The 12,190-nt window shown below is 44.8% G+C and overlaps 1 protein-coding gene across 1 annotated transcript in view; it reads left to right on the forward strand.

The window, feature by feature from the left end:
- The window catches only part of LOC126996968 (uncharacterized), a 43,538-nt gene that overhangs the window by 203 nt on the left and 31,145 nt on the right, over positions 1-12,190 (forward strand). Inside the window, exons 2-12 of the mRNA XM_050857932.1 lie at positions 338-404; positions 851-962; positions 1,511-1,695; positions 2,418-2,500; positions 3,763-3,962; positions 4,282-4,372; positions 4,580-4,716; positions 6,248-6,451; positions 7,766-7,948; positions 8,583-8,704; positions 9,716-9,812. Coding sequence (XP_050713889.1) covers positions 1,612-1,695; positions 2,418-2,500; positions 3,763-3,962; positions 4,282-4,372; positions 4,580-4,716; positions 6,248-6,451; positions 7,766-7,948; positions 8,583-8,704; positions 9,716-9,812 — 1,201 coding nt within the window. The 5' untranslated portion in view covers positions 338-404; positions 851-962; positions 1,511-1,611. The remainder of the gene's footprint in view (positions 1-337; positions 405-850; positions 963-1,510; positions 1,696-2,417; positions 2,501-3,762; positions 3,963-4,281; positions 4,373-4,579; positions 4,717-6,247; positions 6,452-7,765; positions 7,949-8,582; positions 8,705-9,715; positions 9,813-12,190) is intronic.

Here is a 12,190-nt window from a genome sequence, read left to right on the forward strand (position 1 = left end):
ACAGACAGATAGATATATAGATAAATAGACACGAGTAGATACAGTCAAATTGATAGATAAACAGATAGATAGACAGATGAGTATATAATTGGATACCGATAGATTTATAGATGGGTTGAGATACATGAAGAGAGAGAGATAGACACAGATATAGATAAAGATAGATAGATAGAGATAGATATAGACAGATAGATAGATAGACAGAGAAGGGGAGAATGAGAATGATAAAAATACGAATGAGAAATACTATAAAAACTATTTGCTATTTCTCTTGCCATTCTTACTACTACTACTACTACTACTACTACTACTACTACTACTACTACTACTATTACAGGCATTTAAGGATCAATGATTGGGCGCCTCAGCATACCGTTACCTGTGCACCTGATGAACAATGCAACGTAAGTATATATAAAAAAGAAAAAAAAAAGGAAAAAGAAAGGATAAAAGTGGTAGATGTATTTTGTTCATGATTATACTGAAGAAAATAAGGAAGACAAAAAAATTAAGAGTATTATATTTATAGCTTTTGAATGGATGGAGAAAAAAAAAGATATGGCTTAAGAAGGGAACGTAGGTAGTATTAAATAGAGGAAAATAGAGAAATCAATAAATCAATCAATCAATTAATCAACCCCAAAAAAACAAAATACCAAAATGAAGTAAAAAAATAATTAAAAAGTGCCTCAAAAAAAAAATTAAGTAAAAAAAAATCCATAAAACAAATAAAAAAAATGATACAGGTTAAGAAAAAAATAAATTACTAATGACGAAACCTCTGTGCGTGTGTGTGTGTGTGTGTGTGTGTGTGTGTGTGTGTGTGTGTGTGTGTGTGTGTGTGTCGCAGGGGGAGGCGAACCGAGCCTGCTACGTGATCCGGACAACCGAGGACGGAGAGCTGAGGGGAAGGGCGCAGAGCTGTATAACCAACGACACTGGATTCATCTGCACTTGGCCAGGTAAGGGACAGGTGAGGCGGGGGAGGAGGAGGAGGGAGAGGAGAGACAGAAAGGAGGAGGGAGAGGAGAAAAGGATGAGAACAGGAGAGGATTGAGAAGAGAAGAGAAGAGGAGAGGAAAGGAGGAGGAGGAGGAGGAGGAAGGAGAGGGGAGACAGAAAGGAGGAGGAAGAGATGATGAGAACAGGAGAGAATTGAAAGGAGGAGAGGAGAGGAGAGAAGAGGAGAGGAGGAGGAGGAGAGTAGGAGAGGAAGAGAAGAGGAGAGAGACGTGGATGTCTCTCTCTCTCTCTCTCTCTCTCTCTCTCTCTCTCTCTCTCTCTCTCTCTCTCTCTCTCTCTCTCTCTCTCTCTCTCTCTCCCTCCCTCTCTCTCCACTTCTCCCTTCCTCCTATGCCTTCTTTCCTCCTCCTATCTTCTTTCTCCTACTCTTTACCTCTCTCCGTCCTTCTCTTTCCCTCCCCTCCTTACCTCTCTCCCTCTTCTCCTACATAACAAACTCATCCATACTCCTTCATTCCTTCTCCTCCTATTCCTCCTCCTCCTGTAGCCTGGTGCCCTGATGACTACCACGAGTACGAGGGCCTCTGTCTGAAGGTGGCGGACGACATCGCGAAAATCCCCCAAAACAACCCGTCCTACACTAAGGGAATGTTAGACTGCATGGACGAGGGTGCGGCGCTGGCCTACCCGGAGTCTCTTGGTGTTCTGAACTTTCTGGCTCATCTTGTGGTGGTGAGTTAAGGGGGGGGGGGGGGAGAGAGAGAGAGAGGGAAGTGAGAGACAGAAGGAAAGATAGTGAAGAAAGAGGAGAGGGGGATAAAAGGAGAAGGGGAAAGAAAGGGAGATAAAGAGTGAAAGTAGAGAATGAGAATGTGAAAAATGGAGACAGGAGGAGGAAAAGAGGGAGAGGGGATAAGAGAGGTAGAGAAAGGGAGGAAGAGAAGGAGGTATGAAAGCATGGGAAGGAAGAGAAGGAAAGACAGAGGAAGGAGGGAGATAGAGAGGGAGGGAGAGATAGATAAGGAGAGAAAATGGGTGAGGGAAGAAGAGGGGAAACAGAGAAGGAGTGAGACAGAGGAGAGCAGGGAAAAAGGTGAGACTGAAGGACGAAGAGAGGAAGAAGAAAGGAGATAAAGAAGGGAGAGATGGAGGGAAATAGAAAGAGAAGTGAAAAAAAGAGAGGAAGGAGAGGAGAGAAGACGAATAAGGGAAAGAGAATAGGGAAGCAGAGAGAAGAGAATAAGGGAGAAACGAAGAGAAAGATAGAAAAAGAAAAATGAAAAAAAATAAATGGGAAAAAAGAGAAAGATCATTTACTTATATTTTTGAAGCTTACGTATATATTTCAAAACTAACTAACAATGTGTGTGTGTGTGTGTGTGTGTGTGTGTGTGTGTGTGTGTGTGTGTGTGTGTGTGTGTGTGTGTGTGTGTGTGTGTGTGTGTGTGTTGCAGGAGAAGGAAAGTAACCGCTCTGGTCAACCTTATGGAAGCGATTTGGACGAAACGAAGAAGGTGTTAACAGGATTGTACGGAGGGTGAGTCTGTCTGTCTGTCTGTCTGTCTGTCTATCACTCTGTCTGTACCTCCGTCTTTGTCCCGTTTTGTTAGCCTGTGTGTCTGTCTTTGTTTGAATGTGTCTGTCTTTTGTTTTGTTTTGTTTTGTCTGTTTTTTGTATGTTTTTTGTTTTGTTTTGTTTTGTCTGTCTTTTGTTTTGTTTTGTTTTGTCTGTGATTTGTTTTGTTTTGTTTTTCTTTTGTTCTGAATGCGTCTGTCTTTTGTTTTGTTAGCCTGTGTGTCTGTCTTTGTTTGTATGTGTCTGTCTTTTCATCTGTCTACCTCTCTGTCTCTTTCTGTTTGTCTGTCTATCTCTCTGTTTACTTCTGTTTGTGTCTGTTTAACCTGGGTGCTTGTTTGTTTGTGTGTCTCGTTTTGCTTGTCTGTCTGTTTGTCTATCTGTTTGTCCGTCTGTCTGTTTGTCTGCACGCCTCTTTATTTATTCCAAAGAGACACAAAAACCAAATACATTTAAACTTATATATTTCTATCTACATATATTCCTGCCCCTCCCTCCCTCTCTTTATTCAGAACAGCAACAAAACAATCTATCTATCTACCTACCTACCTATCTATCTATCTATCTACATCTTTTAATCCACCTCCCCATTCTTTTATACCGAAACATCAATTCAACCATAAAAAAACGAAAACAAAAACATCAATCTAATCTATCATTCCTTACCAACCGACACGGGAATCAAACCAGTGCTCAGAAGTTGTAGGGATTAAATAAAGAATAAACATAAAAAATAGTCCCGTAAACAAATAAATAACAACAAGAAAACTACCAACTTCGTCCATTCCTTTATACCAAAACATCAACTCAACCATAAAAAAAAAAAAAACGAAAACAAAAATATCATCTTGATCTTTCATTCCTTACTATTCAACACGGGAATGAAACCAATCCTCAGTAGTTAAAGGGATTAAATAAAGAATAAACAACAAAAAACTGGCCCCGTAAACAATTCAATAACAACAAAACTACAAACTTCGTCTCCCGTAATAGTAACAACAATAAGAATAACAAGAATAAACAACATAAAAAAAACAGTGGCCCCGTAAACAAATCAACAACGACAAAACATCAACTTCGTGTCGTGATAGTAACAACAATAACAAGAATAAACAACAACAAAAAACAGTGGCCCCGTAAACAAACCAATAACAAGAAAACTACAAAGCTCGTCTCTCGTGATAGTAATAACGATATAAATAACAACAGCACTAAACCTACAGGAAGGGAGACTGGACTGGCGGCGGGGTCTACAGTCCGAACCCCGACGTGCTGTTCCTGGCGGGGGCGGAGCCGGGCAAAGACTACCGCCTCCTTATGGTGCCAAAAGAGTTGAGCGAGAATGTCACGCTCAAACCAACCACGGATAATATCAAGAGCTCTAACGCCGACTACGCTGCGTGCCAACTGTATGGGCTGGCGGGTGAGTGCTGTGGTGGTGGTGGTGGTGGAGGGAGCGAAAGAAGTAGTAAGGTAAGGTAAGGTAAGATGAGGTAAGGTAAGGTAAGGTAAGGTAAGGTGAGGTGAGGTGAGATAAGGTGAGGTGAGGTGAAGCTGGTGTCAGTAGTAGTAGTAGTAGTAGTAGTAGTAGTAGTAATTGCAGTTGTAGTAGTAATAGTAATAGCAGTAGTAGTAGTAGTAGTGGTAGTAGTAATAGTAGTAGTAGTAATGACAATAATAATATCACCACTAATAATAATAATAACAAAATATTAACCTACTCTCACCACACACACACACAGACTGTCCAGGCGACCAGCCACAGCCAGGGGCAAACATGACCCTCGATTCAGGATCTAACAGCACGCGTTTCGACACTCCACTCAACTACAAGTAAGAGTCTCAGTCTCAGTCTCTCTCTCTCTCTCTCTCTCTCTCTCTCTCTCTCTCTAAAACCTTCCTTCTGTTCTTTCTTATCTTTTCCTCTCTATCACCACCTCCTCCTCCTCTTCCTCCTCCTCCTCCCCGAGTTTATTTTCCCGGATAAGTGCGTACGAACTGGCCTTGACCTGCGTACTAACTCCATCTATTTCCGTACAGGTGTTTCCCGGGGTACTTCTCTCAGGGGACTGTGGGATGGAAGGGGCAGTTCACGAGGTGCCGGGCTTCAATGGGTGGCTGGACCTTCAACGATAGACCAGACATTGAGCCCTTCGTTGACTGTCTCTATGTGGAAGGTAAGGAAGGCCGGGGAAGGGGAGGGGAGGAAGAGGAAGGAAAGGGAAGGGGAGAGAAAGGGAAGGGAAGGGGAGGGAAAGGATGGAAAGGGAAGGGAAGGGGAGGGAAGGGATGGAAAGGGAAGGGAAGGGAAGGGAAGGGAAGGGGAGGGAAGGGATGGGAAGGGAAGGGAAGGGAAGGGATGGAAAGGGAAGGGAAGGGAAGGGAAGGGAAGGGGAGGGAAGGGATGGGAAGGGAAGGGAAGGGGAGAAACGGGAAATGGAAAGAGAGGAGCGGAAAGGGAAGGGAAGGAAAATGAAGGAAGAATAAGGGAGGGAAGGGAAAGGAAGGGAAGAGAAGAGAAGGGAAAGGATGGAGAGGAAAGGGAAGGGGAGAGACGGGAAATGGAAGGAGAGGAGCGGAAAGGGAAGGGAAGGAAAATGAAGGAAGAATAAGGAAGGGAAGGGAAAGGAAGGGAAGAGAAGAGAAGGGAAAGGATGGAGAGGAAAGGGAAGGGGAGAGACGGGAAATGGAAGGAGAGGAGCGGAAAGGAAGGAAGGAAAATGAAGGAAGAATAAGGAAGGGAAGGGAAAGGAAGGGAAGAGAAGAGAAGGGAAAGGATGGAGAGGAAAGGGAAGGGGAGAGACGGGAAATGGAAGGAGAGGAGCGGAAAGGGAAGGGAAGGAAAATGAAGGAAGAATAAGGAAGGGAAGGGAAAGGAAGGGAAGAGAAGAGAAGGGAAAGGATGGAGAGGAAAGGGAAGGGGAGAGACGGGAAATGGAAGGAGAGGAGCGGAAAGGAAAGGAAAGGAAAGGAAAGGAAGGAAAAGGAAGGGAAGGGAAGGAACGGGAAAGGAAAGGTACGAAGATAGGTTAGGTTAGGTTAAATATGTAGGAAGGAAAGGAGGGATAATAGATAGAATGGGATGAAGGGAATGAAAAAATGAGATAAAAAAAGAAAAAAAAGAATAGCAGAGAAGGAAAGAAGGAAATTAATGAAAATATAATCACAACTAAACGGACACCTCTTTATTTCTCCCCCTACAAACGCGCACACACACACACACACACACACATCTTCCCTTCATCCCCCACAAACTCCCTTCAACCCCTTTCCCGCCCCTTCCCTTACCTCCCCGTCTATCCCCTTCCCATCCCTTACCCCACACTTAATCCCTTCATCCCCCCCTTCAATCCCCTTCACTCCCCTCTTCCACCCCCACATGCAACCTCTCAACCCTTCCCCGCTACCCACACCCCCCTTCACCCCCCACACAAATGCCCCTTCACCCCACACCCAACCCTTGCTACCCCCCCATAACCCCCTTCCACCCCTTCACGTCCTTTCCCTTACCTCCCCTTCCCTTATCTTTCCCCCTCGTCTAATCCACTTCACTACCCTCTTCCATCCACCCCATCCAACCTCACAACCTTCCCGCGCTACTCACCAACAACCAACCCCATTCACCCTTCTTTACCCCCTTTTTTCACCCCCACACATAACCTTCCAACCTCACAACCCTTCCCCGCTATCCCACAACGCCACCACCAGTCTGCAACGACACCACAGTCCTGGAAACCGTAGGAACAAGGCCCAATATTACCTTCTCCGAGGACCATCGCCACCTGGAGGGCTCCATCAAAATCATTTGCGACAGCGGCGTCACCACATCGCTCAACACCTCCTACCAAAATCTCACCTGTTCAAGCATTGATGGCACCTATGACTATGTGCCCCAAGCTCTCCCCTGTAACGGTAGGTGAAATGAGAGAGAGGTGAGGTGAGGTTAGGTTAGGTTAGGTTAGGTTAAGTGATTACGTTACGTTAGGTTAATTAAGAACAGGTAAAAAAAAGGTTATGTAAGGTTAGATTCAGTGAGTAAGTAGATTCTGATAAAGGTAAGGTTAGGTTAATTAAGAACAGGTAAAAAGGTAAATAAGGTCAGATTCAGTGAGATACATAGATTCTGATAAAGGTAAGGTTAGGTTAATTAAGAACAGGTAAAAAGGTTATATGAGGTTAGATTCAGTGAGATACGTAGATTCGAATAAAGGTAAGGTTAGGTTAATTAAGAACAGGTAAAAAGGTATATAAGGTCAGATTCAATGAGATACGTAGATTCTGATAAAGGTAAGGTTAGGTCAAGGTAAGGTAAGGTTAGGTCAATTAAGAACAGGTAAAAAGATTATATAAGGTTAGATTCAGTGAGATAAGTAGATTCTGATAAAGGTAAGGTTAGGTTAATTAAGAACAGGTAAAAAGGTATATAAGGTCAGATTCAGTGAGATACGTAGACTCTAATATAGGTAAGGCTAGGTAAGGTAAAGTCAATTATCATCCAGCCTTTCTATCAACCTATATACCAATCCTTCGAACTACCTATCAAACATTATATCTCCCTACTGTTGTTAAGGTAGTTGTCCGCACTTACAATGATGGGATAGAAGTCCGAATACTCTATGGAAAGTAAGAGTACCTATTTTTTTTTTTTTTTTTTACAGTAAACAGTTCAAGGGCAAAAAAAAAAGGAAAGAATAATGAAAAAAAAAAAAAGCTCGCATAGGCCCTTTTAAAACCCGTCCGCTGCGATTGGCACGGATTTGGCCGTCACTGGTAGCCTGGTAACATATAGTCCCAGGTCTTTCTTTGCCTCAGTGGTGGATAGTGGAGTGTTTCCCATGTGGTATTGGTATGCTGGACTTCCCCTCCCATGGCTTTACATTTTTCGTCATTGAATTGTAGCAGCCACTTATTGCTCCATTCCTGTAGCTTGGTGATGTCTTCTTGTAGGGGGTCCGCATCCAAGGGGCTGAGGGGCGTATTTTAAGACACCATCGCTTCTCACATCAAGTATTTCTAAAGGTCAAAGAGGGGGTCAATCTGTTTTTCATGAGTGTTTTTAAAGGTTCATGGCACAGAAGAAGGGTCAAACTACCACCAGGGTCATAAAACTACCCCTGAAAAGGCCTACAGCTCCTATGAAAGCCATGTCAAATATGTGAACTTGGGCGACGAAATGTTTTAAAATACAACCCTAACCATCTACTTATCTCTCTCTCTCCTCCCCAGTATGTGAAGGAGAGCCAAAAATGCGGAACGCCAACTACACGTGGAATGAGAGCCGCGCCTACACCACGGACGACACCATCAATGTCACCTGCCACGAGGGTCACCTGACGAAGCAGCGGGAAGACAAGGTGGTGATCACGTGCTACGAATGGGGATGGGGGGCAACGGGATGGTGCTTCAAAGGTGAGAGATGGGGGACAGGGAGAAGAAGGAGAGGGAGAGGAAGAGAGGGAGAGAGGGAGAGGGAGAAAGGGAGGGAGGGAGAGGGAGAAAGGGAGGGAGAGAAAAAGGGAAGGAGGGAGGGGGAGGGAGAAAGGGAGAGGGAGAGAAGGAGAGGGAAAAAGGGAGACAGGGAGGGAAGGAGGGAGAGGGAGAGAGGGAGGGAGAGGGAAAAAGGGAGGGAGGGAGAGAGGGAGGAGAGGGGGAAGAGGGGGTAAGACGGAAGGAAGGGTAGAGGAAGGAAGGAAGGAAGGAAGGAAGGAAGGAAAAAAAGGAAGAAAAGAAGGAAGGAAAAGCTTTACGAGAGAGAGAGAGAGAGAGAGAGAGAGAGAGAGAGAGAGAGAGAGAGAGAGAGAGAGAAAACTAACAATAACTTACTAATCAGCTAATCAATTAACCAACTTACTGATTAAATGACTGACTGACTGACTGACTGACTGACTGACTAGCCGACAAACTATCTGAATAAACAAAACTGCACACACACACACACACACACACACACACACACACAAACGTATACCCTCCCATCCCCCCACCACATACCCCACCCCCCAAACCCCCCACACACTAACCATCCCTTCTCTTCCTTCCCCAGTCTGCGCCGACCCCCTGCCCTCCCCCGGTGCCGATATCACCCTGGAGGAAGTGCCAAGTGACCCCGTGGTAATGGATGACAAAGCCGTGTACAGGTGTTCACCGGGCACCTATGTTCCGCAGGTGAGATGGAAGGGGGGGGGGGGAGGAAGGGATCTGATAAAGGAGGGGTGAAGGAGAGATGGGGGGAGGAATGAAGAGGTGTGGGAGCAGGAGGGGTTGAGGAAGGTGAAGGAGGGAGAGGGAAGGATAAGGAAGAAGGAGGGATGAAGGAGGTAGTTTGGATGAGGAGGAGGAGGAGGAATGAAGAGATAAAGGAAGGAGGGGGAAAGTGTGGAAGCAGGAGAGGTTAAGAAGGAACGAAGGAGAGGGAAAGGAAGGAGGGTGAGGGAAGGAGGGAGAGGGAAGGAGGAAGAGGAATGAAAGAGGGAGGAAGGAAGAAGTGTGGAAGAAATAGAGGTTAAGAAGGAAGGAGGGAGAGGGAAGGAAGAGGAGGAAGAAGGATGAGGTTGAAGGAGAGGTGAAGGAGGAAGAAGGATAGAAGGATAGAGAAAGATAAAGAAAGGGTGAAGGAGGAAGCATGGATGAAGAAGGGAGGTAGAAGAAGGAGCCTTAGAACTTGAGAGAGAGAAAAGGATGCAGAGAAGAAGGGTTAAATACTACATGTGAACCTTCTATCTTCTTTTAAACACTGCTTTTCTCTTCTCCTTTCCTACATTCACCTTCATTTTCCTCCTCTTCCTCCTCAAAAAAAAAAAAAAAAAAAAAAAAATCTTCAAACAAAACAAAAACAACAAAACAAAACAAAAACCTATCTTCAAACAAAACAAAAACAAAACAAAAACAAAACAAAAACAAAACTATCTATCTATCTTCAAACAAAACAAATACAAAAAACAAAACAAAAACAAAAAAACGAAACTATCTTCAAACAAAACAAAAATCTTCTAACTTCGTTCAACCACTGACTTTCTCTTCTCCTTTCCTACACTCATCTTCCTCATCTTCCTCCTCTTCCTCCTCCAAAACAAGCTGACTTATATGCAATCTTTTCCTTTTATTTTTCTTCCCCTTTCTCCTCCTCCTCCTCCTCCTCTTTATCACACTCATCCCTTGTTGTTCTTTCTTCCGCAGAGTTACCCAAAAGTAAACAACAAACTCACTCTTAAATGCCACCATGGGAATTGGAAACCAGATTATAGACAAGACGCGGATCCCTACTGCGCCCTGTGTAAGTGTTCGCATTCCCTCTGGAAGTGTTTGAACTCCTTTCTAACACGTTCTTTGCCGTTTATGATCCTCTCTGTATTGCCATGTTCACTACCCCTGTTCTCCTGCTGCCCTCCTCCCCTCCCCTCTTTGCTTCCCTACTACCCTATTATTTATTTTTTTTTACAGTAGAGGAAACAGCTCAAGGGAAAAAAAAAAAATAATAATAATGGAAAAAAAAAGCCCGCTACTCACTGCTCCTATAAAAAAGAGTTCAGAGGAGTGGCCGAAAGTGAGGTCAATTTCGGGAGGAGAGGTGTCCTGATACTTTCCACTTGAAAGAATTCAAGTCGTAGGCAGGAGAAAATAAAGACGAAAGAAGATTGCTCCAGAATTTACCAGCGTGAGGGATGAGATAGTGAAGATGCTGGTTAACTCGTGTGTAATGGATTTGGAGAGTAAAGGGATGAGCTTGAGTAGAAGGTCGTGTGCAGCGAGGCCGCGGGAGGGGGGGAGGCATGCAGTTAGCAAGTTCAGGAGAGCAGTCAGCGTGAAAAATACTGAAAATATCGATAGAAGATAGAGAGACAACATGGCGGCGGAATTTAGGAGGTAGAAGACTATCAGTAAGAGGAGGGAGTTGATGAGACTGTCCAAGAGGAGCTGTGTGAGTGGAGCCCCCCTACACGTGAGATGCATACTCCATACGAGGGCGGACAAGGCCCCTGTATATGGCTAGCAACTGTGCGGGGGAGAAGAACTGGCGGAGACGATACAGAACGTCCAACCTCGAGGAAGATGATTTAGTGAGAAGAGATGTGAAATTTCCAGTTAAGATTTTGAGGAGTTAGGGATAGACCAAGGATGTTTAGTGTTGAAGAAGGTGACAGCTGAGTGTTGTCGAAGAATAGGGGATAGATGTTTGGATGATTGTGTCGAGTTGATAGGTGGAAAAATTGAGTTTTTGAGGGACTGAAGGACACCAGGTTCCTTCTGCCCCAGTCGGAAACAACAGCAAGGTCATAAGTTAAGCGTTCTGCAGCCTCCCTTCTAGTCTTGCAATTCCTGTTGTGAGGGTCTTCTGTTGAATGAAGTTAAATAATGCAAAGTAGAGTCGTCGGCGTATGAGTGGATAGAACAGCTTGTTGCGGAAAGATCACTGATGAATAACAGGAAGAGAGTGGGTGATAGAACAGAGCCCTGTGTTGTTAATTTTGCTTGGTCAGCTGACGTAACCTAACCTAATTACCTTTCTGCTTATATATATCTTTCCACCTACCTCCCTTTCTATCTATCTATCTATCTATCTATCTTTCTTTCTTTCTTTCTTTCTTCCTTCCTTTCCTTCTCTTTCTTTTTTTTCCTTCCCTTCTTCCTTCCTTCCTTCCTTCCTTCCTTTCTTTCTTTCTTTCTTTCTTACTTTCTATATTTCTTTCTTTGACCAATGGTACAGAGATGAGCACTGAGGCCACGCGCAGGTGTAGCATATACCCACTAACTTTACCTTTTTACCCTTTACCTGTCCACCAATCCTTCCCCTATCCACCAGTCCCATTACCAACCCTTCCCCTATCCACCTGTCCCATTACCAATCCTTCCCCTATCCACCAGTCCCATTACCAATCCTTCCCCTATCCACCAGTCCCATTACCAATCCTTCCCCTATCCACCAGTCCCATTACCAATCCTTCCCCTATCCACCAGTCCCATTACCAATCCTTCCCTATCCACCAGTCCATTACCAACCTTCCACCAGTCCCATTACCACCCTTCCCTATCCACCAGTCCCATTAACCTTCCCTATCCACCAGTCCCATTACCAACCCTTCCCTATCCACCAGTCCCATTACCAACCCTTCCCTATCCACCAGTCCCATTACCAATCCTTCCCCTATCCACCAGTCCTATTACTAACCCTTCTCCTATCCACCAGTCCCATTACCAATCCTTCCCGTATCCACCTGTCCCATTACCAATCCTTCCCCTATCCACCAGTCCCATTACCAATCCTTCCCATATCCACCTGTCCCATTACCAATCCTTCCCTATCCACCTGTCCATTACCAACCCTTCCCTATCCACCAGTCCCATTACCAATCCTTCCCTATCCACCTGTCCATTACCAACCCTTCCCTATCCACCAGTCCCATTACCAATCCTTCCCTATCCACCACTCCCATTACCAACCCTTCCCCTATCCACCAGTCCCATTACCAAACCTTACCCTATACACCAGCACCAATACCAACCCTTCCCTATCCACCAGTCCCATTACCAATCCTTCCCCTATCCACCAGTCCCATTACCAATCCTCCCCTATCCACCAGTCCCATTACCAATCCCTCCCCATATCCACCAGTCCCATTACCAATCCTTCCCCTATCCACCAGTCCCATTACC

This window comes from Eriocheir sinensis, chromosome 11, assembly GCF_024679095.1.
Source record: "Eriocheir sinensis breed Jianghai 21 chromosome 11, ASM2467909v1, whole genome shotgun sequence".
NCBI lineage: Eukaryota > Metazoa > Arthropoda > Malacostraca > Decapoda > Varunidae > Eriocheir > Eriocheir sinensis.